The 16,395-nt window shown below is 37.4% G+C and overlaps 1 protein-coding gene across 10 annotated transcripts in view; it reads left to right on the top strand.

Moving 5' to 3' along the window:
* The window catches only part of abcc3 (ATP-binding cassette, sub-family C (CFTR/MRP), member 3), a 123,765-nt gene that overhangs the window by 80,308 nt on the left and 27,062 nt on the right, over positions 1-16,395 (top strand). For 8 of the 10 annotated variants that reach the window (XR_009827036.1, XR_009827039.1, XR_009827037.1 and 5 more), the window contains exons 13-22: positions 6,477-6,623; positions 6,743-6,830; positions 7,074-7,140; positions 7,223-7,349; positions 8,095-8,271; positions 8,419-8,586; positions 9,599-9,782; positions 9,886-9,994; positions 15,281-15,437; positions 15,559-15,766. Coding sequence is in view for 6 of the 10 variants with exons in the window: in XM_062056314.1 (XP_061912298.1) it covers positions 6,477-6,623; positions 6,743-6,830; positions 7,074-7,140; positions 7,223-7,349; positions 8,095-8,271; positions 8,419-8,586; positions 9,599-9,782; positions 9,886-9,994; positions 15,281-15,437; positions 15,559-15,766 (1,432 nt within the window). In the remaining 4 variants the exon portion in view is untranslated. Of the gene's footprint in view, positions 1-6,476; positions 6,624-6,742; positions 6,831-7,073; positions 7,141-7,222; positions 7,350-8,094; positions 8,272-8,418; positions 8,587-9,598; positions 9,783-9,885; positions 9,995-15,280; positions 15,438-15,558; positions 15,767-16,395 lie in introns of those variants that run through there. The other 2 variants (XM_062056321.1, XM_062056319.1) reach the window with 1 other exon arrangement.

Below are 16,395 nucleotides of genomic sequence, written 5' to 3'. Positions count from 1 at the left end.
CCTAATCGCTAAATCCGATTAAATCTTATACATCTAGTCTCTTACGTGAATGAGCTAAATAATATTATTTGATATTTTACGGTAATGTGTTAATAATTTCACACATAAGTCGCTCCTGAGTATAAGTCGCACCCCCGGCCAAACTATGAAAAAAACTGCGACTTATAGTCCGAAAAATACGGTCTTATTATTAGGGCTATTAGTATCAATATGTCATCCTTTTCTTGTTAATTAGGCCTTTGTGTTCTTTTTTAAATTTCCCCCTCTGTCTGCCTGCTCCGGCTCGGCTGCACCAAATGATAATATAAATACATTTAATAAAGTCAAATACAAATAAGGCAACAAGAGAAGTATCCCACATTTCTCTTTTGTAAAGTAAATTTGTACAGTCGATATGGGCATCTGCATCAACAATATGATTTGCCTGAGAAGCTGGACAGGACAAAAAAAAAAAAAAAAAATATATATATATATATATATATATATATATATATATATATTTTGCCGTTGTTTTTTTTTTTGCTGTTTTTTTTTTTTTTACAAATGTGCAGCGGGCCATTAAAAAAAAAGTTTTGGGCGAAAAATTTGCATAGATGTTCTTTTACAGACATATTTGTAAGCCATTTTTTTGCTCCCTTTTAATACGGGTTGTTTTGAGAGGTGGAGTTGTTATATCCAAATTAACCTCTCCTCATCAGGCCCCTTCAAGCTTAGTCAGCATTCGCCCCCGCCCGGCAGAAATGTATAGGAATTTTTGTATTTTTTTTTTAGCTTTCTTGCTTTTTCTGTGCACTATGCACTATGGACTTCGGTGACCGCCAGCAGCCATCTGTTTTGAGTGACTTTCACCACAACAAAACATCCCAGATAATATAGCGAGAGCAGCGGCTTGCCTTGTTTTGTGGTCGGCACTAAGATGGCAAACGAAAGCGAAGAAGGAAACCCGGCTGACGTACAGGTCTGGAACTATACACGCTGGCTAAAGTAAAACTTCTACAGAAACTGTAACTTTCTAATGCTAGACCCTGGACATATACATGTGTATATTGACAACAAAAGGCTTTTCTATTATATCATGTAAATAACTCAGCTGCACAGCTGCTTTAAGTTGCTTTGAGGTTCAAGGCTCTAAACTATGTAGCTAGGAGTTACGAGCTACATCGCAAACGTGATGACGGATTTCATTACTTACATTGCCATTGCCAAACACAGCAGGCACTGATCCAATTAAAAGTAGTTTTTAGGAAAATATTTTTTTTATTTTGCCGGGGAATGGCGATGCTGTTGTCTTACATTAGAAGGTTAAGCTAGCTACACAACAATGTGAGCTAACATTGTTCATGTTTCATTGCTCACGTATCATTCACACATTTCTAACCTACTGTTATTACTTACAGTGTCATTGTCTTTCCATTGCCATAAATAGCAGTTGCCGAGCCCGCCATTAAAAGTAGTTTATTGGAAAATCCATCTTTATACTGGCGGAGGTTTATGAAGCAGGACTCTTCAAAGTGCTTTGCACACACGAAGAGAGACTTCTTCCGAGTTGAAGGTGCTTTGCTACGAATCATAAAAGGTAAAAGTACGCTACTTTCCTACTTCAGATGAGGCCTACAGTTTGTGTAGTGACTTGTGCCAGTTAAAAAACAACAACAAAGGAGCATTTTCGGTCTTCGTGTCGTACCATGGGCATTGTGTCGTTGGGACTACATACTGTATGGTCGAACATTAAACAAAATGGCGGACTCAGGCAAAGATCTTTGGGTAAGTCTTTACCATACATAGAGATATCTGCAGACATCACAGGTCTGAAAAAATTCAAAGGACTGTCATATTCCAAACAGACTGGAATTCGAAATGATAGCAGTTTTATCCCATATAGTTGTTCTCTGTTTGTGACAGAACAGTGAATAAATAAATAAATAAATAAATAATAAACCATAAGTAAGTAAACAAATATTAAATGCATAAATAATCAGTCTTTTTTATTTTTTCTTTTAAAAAGGTTCAAGATGTTTACCATAATTGTTCTTTGTACTTTGTGAACACCTTTGTTTGATTTCCTTGCTTAATCTATTCCATAATTTAATTCCACATACTGATATGCTAAAGGTTTAAAGTGTTGTACGTGCGTACATTTGTTTTAAATTTGATTTTACTCTGAGATTATATTTCTCTTTTGTTGAGAAGAATTGTTGTACATTCTTGGGTATTCTTTCTGTATAATTTTAGCTGTTTGCAAATGCACCAAATCGTTGATTTTCAATATTTTTGATTCAATAAATAATGGGTTTCTATGTTCTCTATATACCGTATTTTTCGGACTGTAAGTCGCAGTTTTTTTTCATAGTTTGGCCAGGGGTGCGACTTATACTCAGGAGCGACTTATGTGTGAAATTATTAACACATTACCGTAAAATATCAAATAATATTATTTAGCTCATTCACGTAAGAGACTAGACGTATAAGATTTCATCTGATTTAGCGATTAGGAGTGACAGATTGTTTGGTAAACGTATAGCATGTTCTATATGTTATAGTTATTTGAATGACTCTTACCATAATATGTTACGTTAACATACCAGGCACGTTCTCAGTTGGTTATTTATGTGTCATATAACGTACACTTATTCAGCCCGTTGTTCACTATTCTTTATTTATTTTAAATTGCCTTTCAAATGTCTATTCTTGGTGTTGGGTTTTATCAAATAAATTTCCCCCAAAAATGCGACTTATACTCCAGTGCGAATTATATATGTTTTTTTCCTTCTTTATTATGCATTTTCGGCCGGTGCGATTTATAATTTGGAGCGATTTATAATCCGAAAAATACGGTACAACATTATGTGTTATTCTAACTGACCTTTTTTGTAACACAGTTAATGAAGAAGTGCACATTCGTAGTTGTTTTCCCATATTTCTACACAATAAATGTAGATATGGTAACACTAGTGAGCAGTAGAGAATATGCAGTGATTTTTGGTCCAGAACATATTTTGCTTTATTCATAGGCTCCAGCCACCCCCCACGACCCCAAGAGGGACAATCGGTAGAAAATGGATGGATGGATGACGTGTTTCTTGCTACTTTCTGTTGTATATTTTTTACATGAGTTTTACAGTTAATTGTATCATCTATTATTACACCCAAAAATGTGTTTTCTTTTACCCTTTCAATATTTACTCTGTCTATTTGTATTATATGACTGAGAAAGGAGTGGCAAACTTAGAAAGAAGATTGTGAAGGTGGAAGAAGTACAGAAATACATTTTGAAAAATATTTATAATGTTTGTGTTATAGCTTGACAGTTATTTTCCATCTTCCTTTGGGCTAAATGTTTAACAAGTTAACATTAAGTTTCACATACGTTTGTAACAAACATTGGTTTCATTTGAATGAACTACTTAGAGCAGGGGTGGGCAATTAATTTTTACCGGGGGCCGCATGAGCAACCCGAGCACTGCTAGAGGGCCACATCGACAATATTTCAATTAAATTTTGCTCAATATTATTTTTGATATATACCGTAAGATAAATAATAATAATAATAATTATAATTAATAATAATAGTAATACTTCAACATAGTGTGTGTAACAGCATTCCATGACTAATATAAATAAATTAACATTAATAATAAATGACAGTAAAAATAAGCACACGTATGACTGAGGAGTCATAGTGTAACTTTGTGTGGTGTTTGAGTTGTCCGACTTTTTGTGTGGCAATAAACGCACCAGTGGTTTAGTGGTATGCGTGTTGGTGACAGATGACAAGTTGGTTTTGGCCTGGTTTGTACGGCAGAAAATGACTAGTTTTTCTAAATAGAATTGTTTTACTCATGTTTTTGGTGTGGTTATGTCCGAATATAAACAGTTTTGCTCAATAAAGTGATCGATATAATTCCTGTCCTCGAAGCATCTCGATAGACGTTACAATAATTGAACGGTGTTGACGAACACCGTTAGGGCCGCTTGTTGTCACTGTCACTCAAAGTTGCATTGCAAAATTACATAGAATAAACATGTTTATTTTGTTTAGAATTCAGATGGGATTTGATTTGGTGCGCGGCATATATTTGCTGCGCGCAGCAGACGCTTGAGCAGTGCGCAATTGCGCAGGCACGCACCTTAGAGGGAACGTTGCTTTGCAGTCCATGTCTTGTTGGAAACACGCCATTCTTCATCAACTTTTCTCTTTTTAGTGTCTCGGGTGTAAACCGTGCATCACTTGTCGCTGCATGTGCACCTTCACTCGCAGGTTACACACGGACACACGCCCATAAATAATACTTTTCAAAATAAAAGCAGCACAGTTGTATTGCGCGCACGACATAGATGTTTTTTCAACTTTATTTTGTAATTAGTGATTGCAGCTGTTCACGTTCATTCACAATCACGCACACGCATACGTCCACACGGAAGTAATACAAATAATGATTTTCAAAACAAAAGCAGCACCGTTGTATTGCACACTCGACATAGATACTTTTTTAAATTTATTTTGTAATTTATAATTGGCCTCACGCGGGCCGGACAGGGACGCACAAAGGGCCGGATGCGGCCCGCGTGTCGCAGAATGCCCAGGTCTGACTTAGAAGGATTCTTCAAACATGATCTGGGTTCTTACATGGAATCATTTGTACACAAAGGTATGCGTAAATAGGGTGACAGCTGGTCTGTTTAATTTAAATGTGTTACTGATATGTCGGAATGTGCTTTTCCAACATTCAATTTCCAGCTGATTTCCCTCATTAACAGTCAGAAATGTTGTAGGCAGGCACGTGCACACATAGGGCCCTATGGGTGCTTGAGCACCTGCCCTTTTTTGCCTCGTCTTAAAAAGTGCCCTCTGCCTGTGTGTGTTTTTCTTTTCTTTTTTTCTTTAAACAACATTAATAAATTCCTGTCAGGGATGTAAAAAAAAAAAAACACAAAAAAACCAGCGGTACAAAAACCCCACGTTTTCTTGTAATACCGGGTTGTTTGAGCCTGCCGCTTCCGCTGAGACGTGACAGTGGAGCAACTTGAAGCTGTGAGTTATGTTATGGTCTAGTCGCCGTCCACTTATTCAGCATCTAATATGGGTAATATTTCAGAAAAACGCTGTATTATTCTATTATTCAATGTGTCAGCTTCTGTTTTTGCCGGACGTCGGAGCACGGCGCATCAATTGAGCACGGCACATCAAGTCCGCACAGAGCAGAGCGGATTGTGCGGGACAGGAAGTAGTGTCCAAAATACAAAATAAAACACCGGGTTAATTTTCAAAATAAAATGCACTATGTTTACAGCGGATCACATTTTTCTCACAGTAGAGTTTTAGATATAAAGTTTATTGTGACTTTGCTATTACTGTGTGGGTTAACAATATAATAATAATAATAATGATAATAATAATATACTGTGTGGGTTAACAAAATAATAATAATAATAATGATAATAATAACAATAATAAGAATAATGATAATGATAATGATAATAATAATAATAATTATTATTATTATTATTAATAATAATAATAATTTCAGCATTCTGGGGATATAAGTTGTAGGTTATCTGTTAGGAATATTGCCATCTGTATTTAAACTTGATTCATGTTGATTATGCCTGCAGCACAATGCCAAAAAAAGAAAGGATACAGCCCTCTACTGGCCCCTGGTCCATATTTTTGGCCCTGTATTGCGTTTCAGTTGTTTAGTCTGAGCATTAAGTGAGATAGACCATAAGTTACAACTTGATGGTGTTTTCATCAAGTTAAGGGAAGAAGGACAGATTTTCACATTGAAGTTTTTTCCATTTGGGTATTTATTTTTGTATTTTTTTTCAAAGTTCATGTTGCACTGTTCAATGTTCAATATTAAAATGCTTATCTTTAACAATAAATAGCCTAATAATAAACCAGTGTTTTGTTGCTTTTCATGTCTTCCAAGCCTATGATAATGTGAATTAACTCATTATGACCATGATTTGTTGACACAAAAGAAATGGCAATCACTTTTACCTACAAAGGACACACAGCTAAGTAGTTAGCTTCCTATTAGCAAATTTAATTTTACATTAATTTCTATATTGTGTAAAAAAAAAAAAATCCTGCCCTTTTCTGACTTTGAGCCCCTGCCCCTCTATAATCATGTGCACGTCCCTGGTTGTAGGGATTACATTATTCAAGTTTTACGATTTGATGCTAGGCAAATTTGACAGGATATTATATTTACATTTTGAAGTAATTATTACACTAACCCATTACACAAATAACATTGCGCGTGAGCCTCTTCTACCTGGAGTCTGTGTGATATCTATAACCATCTGTAGAAAAACAGGAACTTAGGGAACCTACAAGAAAATATTTGTTTAGGTTATCTATTTTTTTTTATTGATTCAGTGATCATGAAGTCTCTTCTGTGTTTAATCAAACATTGTCTCTCCCCAGCTGTGTTGGGCGTTTTTGACTAGCTTGTGTGTTGATCTGTGTCCAGGTTGCCTTGACAACATTTGCCGTGTATGTTAAAGTAGATGAGAACAACATCCTGGATGCGGAGAAGGCCTTTGTTTCGCTTTCACTTTTCAACATCCTCCGTTTCCCTCTGAACATGCTTCCCCAAGTTATAAGCAGCCTCGTACAGGTGGGTACTTAGATTCTCTTGCTTGTAGTTTATATCTGCTTTTTTGAGCATACTTTTACTTTTTTGCTAACTAGTTAAAATGGGTTTATGTGATTACCTATGTTTATTCTGCATTACAGACAAGCGTGTCACTGAAGCGAATCCAACATTTCCTGAGTCATGATGAACTGGATCCAAATTCAGTGGACAGAAAGATCACAGCAACAGGCAAGAACAAGTATAGAAAGTAGACTATTTCTGCATTCATCCCATGCCTTCACCTTTCACCCAAATAGACGACTCATGCCTGAGAAAACATTGTCATTATTGCTCATCATTCCATTGAGTAACATTGTAGCCTTTATGCAAAGTCACTACTTTTTGCTTGTACTTTTTACACAATGACTTGGGATGTGAGAAGGTTACAGCTATTTGAGATGTTCACCAATTATACAAATCAATTATTTGTAGAGTTTTCAGTCACGGTCGTCAATGGGAAATTTACCTGGGCTAAAGAAGATTCTCCTGTTTTGCACAAGTACGTCCTGCCAAGTCACATCAAGCTTTTGTGTCAGGATGCCCAAGGCTAGAATGTCTGACGTTTTACTGTGTGCTTTTAGCATTAATGTGATGGTTCCCCATGGCTCTCTGCTGGCTGTGGTGGGTCATGTCGGCTGTGGGAAATCCTCCCTAATATCTGCCCTGCTGGGTGAAATGGAGAAACTGGAAGGAGAGGTTTCTATTCGGGTATGACTTCACTTAAGATGCTGTTTTACATACAACTAAGAAGCGGGTTATGTTGTTTTTTTGTCATCTTATAATGCTAACAACTGATCAGACAATAATGGTATTATGATGAGTTCATTCTAGTGGAACAAGTTAATTATTATCCAGTTATTCACTTCCCGTCTGACATTTCTTGTTAACACTTTTATACCTACTCTAAAGCCAAGATTGAAACCAAAAGCAAACAAACTTGACAATGAAGTATGGGATTGAAATAATAAAACTGGTGTGCTGTTAAAATACAGTCAGTCATACGCTTTTTTTTATATGCTACCGCTATACATCACAACACCAATGAGTCAAGGTAGTTCATCCATTCATTAAAATGATAAAAACAAACAATATTGTTGTTAAAATGAGTGTCAACATATGAAATAAACAACTAGCCATATAACTAAAATGGATAGGGTTTTCATCATATTGTATGACAAAAACCCTTCCCTCAGGTATCGGTTACATTTTTTTAATGAGTCCTTTTCTCATTTTCTAGAAAAACATGAAATTTATTAGATGTGTGTTCACGTCCTTTTTTACAGAGAAATTTGACATTTTAGATTATTTTGGTGAATTTGTTTGATATTCCTTTTAAGAAATAACTTTTGTACATAATATTATTTTGGAACTAATATGGGGCTGTAAAGGTGCCTCACTGTGTCATATCACAGCTTTGATAACAGGAAGTGGAACTTTTTTGGACTCTTGTCAGGGATCAGTGGCGTACGTCCCTCAGCAGGCCTGGATACAGAACGCCACTTTGCGCGATAACATCCTGTTTGGGAGACCATACAAGGAGCAGAAGTACTGCTGCGTTCTGGAGGCCTGTGCTTTAACCCCTGACCTGGAGGTTTTGCCAGGAGGAGACATGACTGAAATAGGAGAGAAGGTCAGTCGTCTTTGTTTTTTTTTCCACTTTCCCCGGACATCTTGTAGTAATGCTACACATGGAGTGATATAAACCATGCCTGAATCAAACAGTAGTGACAAATAAGAGTGATTCCATATTAAATTCTGTAGCATGTTAATTTCACAGGGAATCAACCTCTCTGGAGGCCAGAGACAGAGGGTCAGCCTGGCTCGAGCTCTTTACAGTGATGCAGATGTCTACCTACTGGATGACCCGCTGTCTGCTGTAGACGCCCACGTGTCCAAACATATATTTGACAACCTCATTGGTCCAGAAGGGGCTCTGCAGGGCAAGGTTAGTTAATATTGAGTGCATTGATTTAATTCTTTATGTAACTGATGAGTGGGGTTTCTTACAAAATAAGTCTACATACATTCCTCACTGTGCAATTTTTCCTTTATGTCTGCTGTTTCTGATTAGCAAGACATACTGTAACAAAAAAATAAGGTCTATTGTGCAAAATTTAACTAAAACTTGATTTATCTCTGCAGGTTCAGAGCTGGACATGTGTCAGCAATGTAATTAATTGCATGACTAAACATTTATGTATTACCTAGATAAGATCATTTAGATCCTCACGTTTTATAAATGTTGCAATAGATACCAATTATTCCCAGGGGTTATGTCTGAAGACCACCCACAAATCGCAAAAAATCACGTATAATGGACATGTACACCACGTACATGTATGCTGTTTTACTATAGTGTACGTTTTATGCTTTGTCACATATTCACAAATTACTACCAATTTTGGGTGCATGAGATGGATTTTCTGGAGTAAAATGGACTGGATGGGTTCTCGCACAAACAAAAACATTTTTCTTGATAATAAAACTGCAAATATGCAGGGCAGCGAATGCTGCAGCACAAATAAGTGGAAATTTACTGTATTTTTCTTGTGATGTATGACATAAGCAAAACTCTATTGTAAGGCTTCCCTCTTCAAACCCCCCATCCTGCTAGGATATGTAATAGAAAGTTACATATATATATATTTCACGTTTTATTTTCGCTATGACTGTTGACAAGTATGTGATTTTAGTGATCTCCTTTTATTTGTGCAAAACCTTTGTGTTAAAATAGTATACATAGTGCAATTGTTTAGTTGCAATATTTATAACTCATTTTTAGTTTTTCATTACGTTTTGCTTTTGTTTCTGTAAAAATCTACACAGCAAACACATAATTTCCCCATTGTCTGATACATCCATCCTATCCTATGACTTAAAATAAAGTCGGTAAGTAGGTTTTAATACTGCGTTACAAAATGGTGTGTTATAAAATGTATTTTGATGTTCTATCCCAGACCCGTATTCTGGTGACACATGGCATCAGCTACTTGCCCCAGGTTGACAATATATTGGTGATGGTGGACGGCAGAGTGTCGGAGATGGGCTCCCATCAGGAGCTGCTCCAGCAGAATGGAGCCTTTGCTGAGTTTCTCAGGAACTACACTCTGGAGGATATTATAGAGGAGGATGAAGCCACAGGTTGTTTCAGCTGTTTTATTTCACATCAACGACGCGAACCATCAGCTAACACTGTTTTCTATTTTCATTGTAATATCGTAATTTTCTTCATGTATTTTTACAGAGAAAATAATTGACAGCGAAAGTTTGTTCCCCGATGACGCCCTTGGTAACCACATAGACATGGTGGACACTGAGCCAGGAATCAATGAAGCAAAGAGAAAATTTATAAGGTATTTTTTGTATTTTTTTTTGTCATGTTTTAGCAGCACCCAATATTTTAAGTAGTGGCATCCACTCTAATTGCTTGTATTCCGTCATGTGACTTCTTCCCAGAAGTGAGAAAACCAGTGGTGGTCAACCAAGCCAAGATGGCTGTTGTACATTATTTAGCGCGCAAACTATCTGAGTACAAAAGATATGCATATTTCCTGCAGAAAGCAGATACGAGGAAAATCTAACTATGCAATGGAATAGGTCCCTATACTTTATCAAAAATTTTTTTTTCGATGGATATCAAGGATCGGCCGCATTCCCAGACATATCGAACTAATGTGCTCCAGACGCCATTCTACATGACAAAACTGATGAAAACTTGGAAAATCATGGAGGTCTACAACTTCTTTGTGTGTGGCTGGGTCAACGAAATTGGTATCAAGACTCTCCCAGATAATTATGCATTGTTTTTGTTCCTAGGTATATGCAAACAGTCTTAATACATTTAAAAGCAGAATATTAGCATCTACTGCCATGTTTGTTGTTGTTGTTGTTGTTGTTGCACGCGCCGTTTACGAGTAGCGTCTTCTTTCCCTGTCTTTATCAAAATATAACTATAGATGTCAACATTCATCCGTGTCAGCAGAGAATGAGGAAGTGTTTTAGTGTGTCTTGGAGTGAAACACAGAGACGTGTGTGCACGGAGAAACTTTTTTGGAATTGGGCCAATTCTTAGCGTAGGATTGGCAACAAAAGTTAAAAAGGGCGTCAGACTTTGTGTGTCTTCTTCTGGATGCTACAATACAATATATTACTTTCTTTTTTTTTCACGCAAAAAAAACAAATTTTTAACATTTGCCGGCTAATATGTTGCCATGGTGCACCGCCACAATCAAATACATTAAAGGGGAACTGCACTTTTTTGGGAATTTTGCCTGTCGTTCACAATCTTTTTTTTATTTTTATAATATACTGTATAAAATTTGTCTCGTTCTAGGTAGCTAACAATGCAGCTAATGGGAGCAATCAATTATACCTCTAAATCACTTTAAAATGCATTCAAAAATAGTCAACAACACTTCATTTACATTCCGTAACCTGTATAATAACCAAGCTCTAGCGACATTGTTATTGTAAGAGTGAACATTGAGGAACTCTTTTTCTAGCGTAGTAACACATCGCCATGCTACGGTATTAGCCATAAAAGCTAACTGTGGCAAGAGATAAGCTAGCTCTACATCAGCACGAAACACTTTGGGTCTGTAATGCACAACATTGCGATACGACACCAATTTGTACTGACTGAAAAACATGAACAATCATATTCCAGTGTCTGTAAAGTATTGGCCCACATTTCATGTTTTGTTTGTACACAGCTGAGCTAGCCAGACAGCGTATGTACTCTAGTTGTACTAACACGCATGGCGTGCTGTGTGTAACATGATTGATATTAAAGTGACTCACTCGATGGACAATTGTTCGTCTGGTCCAGCTGGTGGGGGATGTTTCCTGTTAATTTTGGGTAAGCAATCCATTTATGTGGAAATAGCTTGGCTCCAAGTTCCATATTTATAGCTTCAAAATTGCTTTCACCTCACTCTCCCGGCTTCCGTCTGCTCTAATGTCTCACTCTTCTTTCGTGCTCGCTTCTATAAGCAGCATTATATTTAGCTTCAAAAGTATAACATTGTGAATCTTCATTCGTCCCAAAATAGTCGTCTTCGTTGTCTCTTACCAAGTCTGTTTCTGATTAGAAAAAAATTGTTTGATTCCGGAAGTAGGAACACATGTTTTTGTATTTATTTATGTTAATGTTTTTACACATTAAATGTTAAATATTACCTCCACCAGGAGGTTGTGTAATTGTTGCTTTTGGTGTTGTGTGTTAATCAGTAAGGAACATAAAGTTATTGTCATGAAACTTTCAGAAAATGTCCGAAATTGGATAAGGAACAACTACTCAGATTTTGGGCATGATCCGGATCACTTCTACTACTTGGCTTTATGTTTACACTTATATGTTTGTATGTATGCTAATGGACCTGCATAGATGACTGACTAGAATGTTCACACCATTTATTTCACTTAGCTATACTTTTATCTAACTTTTAAAGGAGAAATACACTTGTTGGGGGGAATTTTGCCTATCATCTGTACGTGTGACAAACACACATATAGCAAAAGTCAGCTAACAATGGAGGTAATGAGTTTCACGCTATTTCGCCTATAAAGCACTCTAAAAATCATCCAAAAACATCTATTAGCGTCTTATATACAAGCTGTAAGTATATTTGAAATGTTGTAACAGGCACATTCATAAGAATTTGTAATATTTACAGTATTATGGTCATTTAAAGCATACATACAGTGCCGCATTGATTTCAGATGCATCACAACGTTCGCTATTTCCTTCAGCAACAACAACACTACTAATCATGGCAAACTTCATGTGAGATAACTACTTTGGGACAAATAATGATCCAGAACCTTATATTTTAAGCCTGACTATACGCAGGGTGAGCTACAAGTTTTAGAAGCTGTGTGCTTAACAGATCCAGCTTAATGAAACTAAGCATCATGTAGCATTTGTCACGGCCAGGGCGCATTCCAATGCGCCCTCATCTGTGCGTCTTGACAAGCGCACCGCGGGCCACGCCCACATGCGCTCTCTCCACTGACAGCGCGCTCGGACACGCCCCCAGCTCACGCTGAGCGCAGCACGCCCACGCAGCGACAAGCCTGCACGCAATCTCCTATCTGCACACCTGGGACTGATGAGGGTGAGCTGGATAAAGGACCAGTGGACCCATGGATCGGCGCGGGAACTTAGTTCTCATATGGTGTACCTTTCTGGTGTTACCCTCTGTCGCCCTGAAAATGAGCTGTGCGTCTCACTTCTCTCTGGATCTCCCTCTGGACTCTGACTTCCTCCCTCATTCCTTGACTCCTCGCTTGCCCCTGGACTCTGACGCCTCTCTCTGCCCCATGGACCTCACGTGAATCTCGGATCCCTTCTGCGTTGCCCTCTTTGGTTTTGTCTGCTTCCTCATTCAACATTTACGGTAACACTCAACAGCTAATCTACACACATAGTCACACAAATACACTCTTGGATTTTGTCACACATCATTCTATAGTTTATTAGTATTGTTAATTTTATATATATATATATATATATATATATATATATATATATATATATATATATATATATATATATATATATATATATATATAAAAATCATTGTACATACGGTTCCCTAGTGTCAGTTGCCGTTACCTCCCCTTAGTGAAACATAACAGCATTTTTGCTAAGTATTAAACAAGAAATACAAACTACAAACATCATAAAACAATCACTGTACAATGTCTATGCCCACTGGGATGCTGACTAATGGGATATTTATATCCATCCATCCAACCATTTTCTACCGCTTGTCCCTTTTGGGGTCGCCACCTCATCACAGGGCCAACACATATAGACAACATTCACACTCACATTCACACAGTAGGGCCAATTTAGTGTTGCCAATCAACTTATCCCCAGGAAGCCGGAGTACCCGGAGGGAACCCACACAGTCACGGGGAGGACATGCAAACTCCACACAGAAAGACTCCGAGCCCGGGGATCGAATTCAGGACCTTCGTATTGTGAGGCACATGCACTAACCCCTGTTTCACCATGCTGCCCCGGATATTTATATCTTCCCCTTTTAGTGAAGAATTAATCATAATCCCTCAGGTAAATAAATAAAAAAGGTGGAAGCAAACAAGCGTATTTCTCGGCATCTCTGGATATATGTTGAATATCAAAGTTGACCAACTTCTCGGTTTATGGCCACAACCTTTTACTATACTATTGAGAGGCATGATTTATAATATAAAATTAACTTTCCCCAACTCAGGGGCGATACAGAAGCTAACCGGCTCCGTTTGTCAATAGCTGCATAAGCTAGTTAAGTCTCTGTGATCACGTCACCGCCAAAAGTAGTTTGTGCTTATAATAACAATATCGCTAATTCTTGGTTAATATTCAGGTCACAAAGTCTTTGGATTCCAGTGGGAGTATGGTTGCAAAGCTGAAACTTAAATGATTTGACGCAAGGGCACCAGCAAGAGTGGAGCCTCCGGCTTAATTTAACTCAAACCCAAGTATTGTTGGCGGTTTTTGGATGTTTTTTTTTAGAGAGCTTTATAGGCGCAATAGAGTACTCCCATTAACTGCATTGTCAGCCACCTTGTACTTGCCGTATTTTATGAATTAGAATGCGTAAAAAAAAGAAAATGTGTTCTTGTCTTACATAGGAATTGAGAATGATAGGCAAGTTTCCCCCAAAATTTGCAGTTCCCCTTTAAGAAAGGTCCAAAACGGATTAAGGACCAAGTCATTACTTTCTGGGGCTGATCTGGAATATTTCTATTATGCTACTTTACATTTATGTTACAAGCACCTCTGTGTGTTTCTGCTAGTGTCCACCCGCAGAGACAAAGACAGGGGATGACTGAAAACAAGATTTTCTTTCATTCAGCTCTAGATAGCTGATACAGTTATGGGCAAATGTTGATTCAACTTTCAGGAAATGTCAGAAAAGGGATAAGGGACAAGTAATTATATTTTGGGGGGATCCAGGTCACTGTCTGGATTTAGGACTTTTTTTTTTTAACTTTTGGGAGGTATGGCATGGATAAGGGATGTGCTCTTTGAATGATTTTTTTTTTTTATCAATCTGTATTGTCCATTTTTACATTAATTAAATGTAAATCCGCATTAACATATAATACATCATTTAAATATTGATCCCATTTGAAGCCTGTTTGCAAACCACAACAGCAGCACTAAAGAGATATGCAAACAGTCTTAATACATTTAAAAGCAGAATATTAGTGTATTGACTGCCTCTTGGATATTGTAAATTAGTTTCCTGCACAATGTTAAATATGTAAATCTGTTATGTGTACCTTTCTATTTGCCTCTGTGTGTGACAGTTTTGTGTGCCTCCATTGTAATTCCTTCTTTTTCAAACATTTTATGGTCTAGTCTGCTTAGGTTGACAATATTTCCTGCATTTTATAATCATTTTATTATTTATTAGTTTTAAGCTCCAATTTCACTTGACATATTGTAATACACAGTAACTGTACGTCTGGACAATTACTCATGCTGTTGAATGAAAAGGTCTGTCCAAACTTTATACTGGTATTGTATTTTTTTTTTAACAAATTCCTATGCAGTTGTTGGCTTTTGTCAGTTAAGAACCATAAAGTAAAGTACCGGTTTTAAGATGTTTTCTCTTTAATTGAAGGCAAATCAGCATAATTTCAGCAGATGGTGAGACCCCAAAATCCTGGTCGCTGAGGAGGCATGGCTGTAGCCAGAGGAAACTCCCAGAGCCACAAGAAAAGAAGAAGCCACACAACTTAGAGAAACTCATCCAGGCCGAGACTGCAGAAACAGGCAGGGTTAGTCTGTAATTTACAGTTTTTAAATCATAGGCACATTTAGCATCACATCTCAATCATTTTATGTTAAATACTACACACACAAAGAGTTACATGTTAACACTGACCTGTTCTTCACCAGGTGAAAGTAAAGGTCTACCTGGAATACGCCAAGGCGGTGGGACTGGTATTGTCCGTGCTGATTTGCTGTCTATATGGCTGCCAGAGTGCAGCCTCCATTGGGGCAAACATTTGGCTCAGTGAGTGGACCAATGACGTCATGCAAAATCAAACTCAGGAAAACGTTAATATGAGAGTTGGAGTGTATGCAGCGCTGGGGCTCACACAAGGTAAGAAACTTTGTGTCTGTTGCCGTGTAGCTATTTCGGTAATTATTCTGGTAAAACTGTCTTCGTAAAAAAGGTGTACCAAGCATACACTCTGTATAGTACGTGACTAAGGGGCTGATCTACTCTGATCCAAATACCATGCGCTAAACAGCATGTAGAAACTGCAAAAATTCTACTATTAGTGGGCACTCTGCATGTGATCTACTAAGACTGTGTGTATAATTGATAACAAGTGCAAAGGTTGTGCAGACCACCCAATTTAATTGAGGTTTTTGCGTGTACTACATGGCTTTCACCATGGAGACAGTCATTTACTGCACATACATGTTATCATGCTCCTACCTAGGGCGTTTTGCTTTGTTTTTAAACATGCAGCACACATACAGTACATGTACCACTTTTTCTGAGCGTTTTAGGAGCAGTCCGGCAGTGCATCTACATTGGAACCCAGTTTTTTAACGCGCTGAAGGTGTGCTCATAAAAGATGCTGTGAGCGTGCGCAAAACAATTTCTATTGTAAGAAGGTTTTTTTCATATATATATAAATATATATATATATATATATATATATATATGAAAAAATTTAAGTCATTAAAAAATGCCAGCATACATCAAAACGCATCAATTGA

The sequence above is a fragment of the Entelurus aequoreus genome, linkage group LG08, assembly GCF_033978785.1.
Source record: "Entelurus aequoreus isolate RoL-2023_Sb linkage group LG08, RoL_Eaeq_v1.1, whole genome shotgun sequence".
Lineage (NCBI taxonomy): Eukaryota > Metazoa > Chordata > Actinopteri > Syngnathiformes > Syngnathidae > Entelurus > Entelurus aequoreus.
The sequence above is the reverse complement of the archived record's forward strand: the minus strand, read 5'-3'. Positions and strand labels throughout refer to the sequence as shown.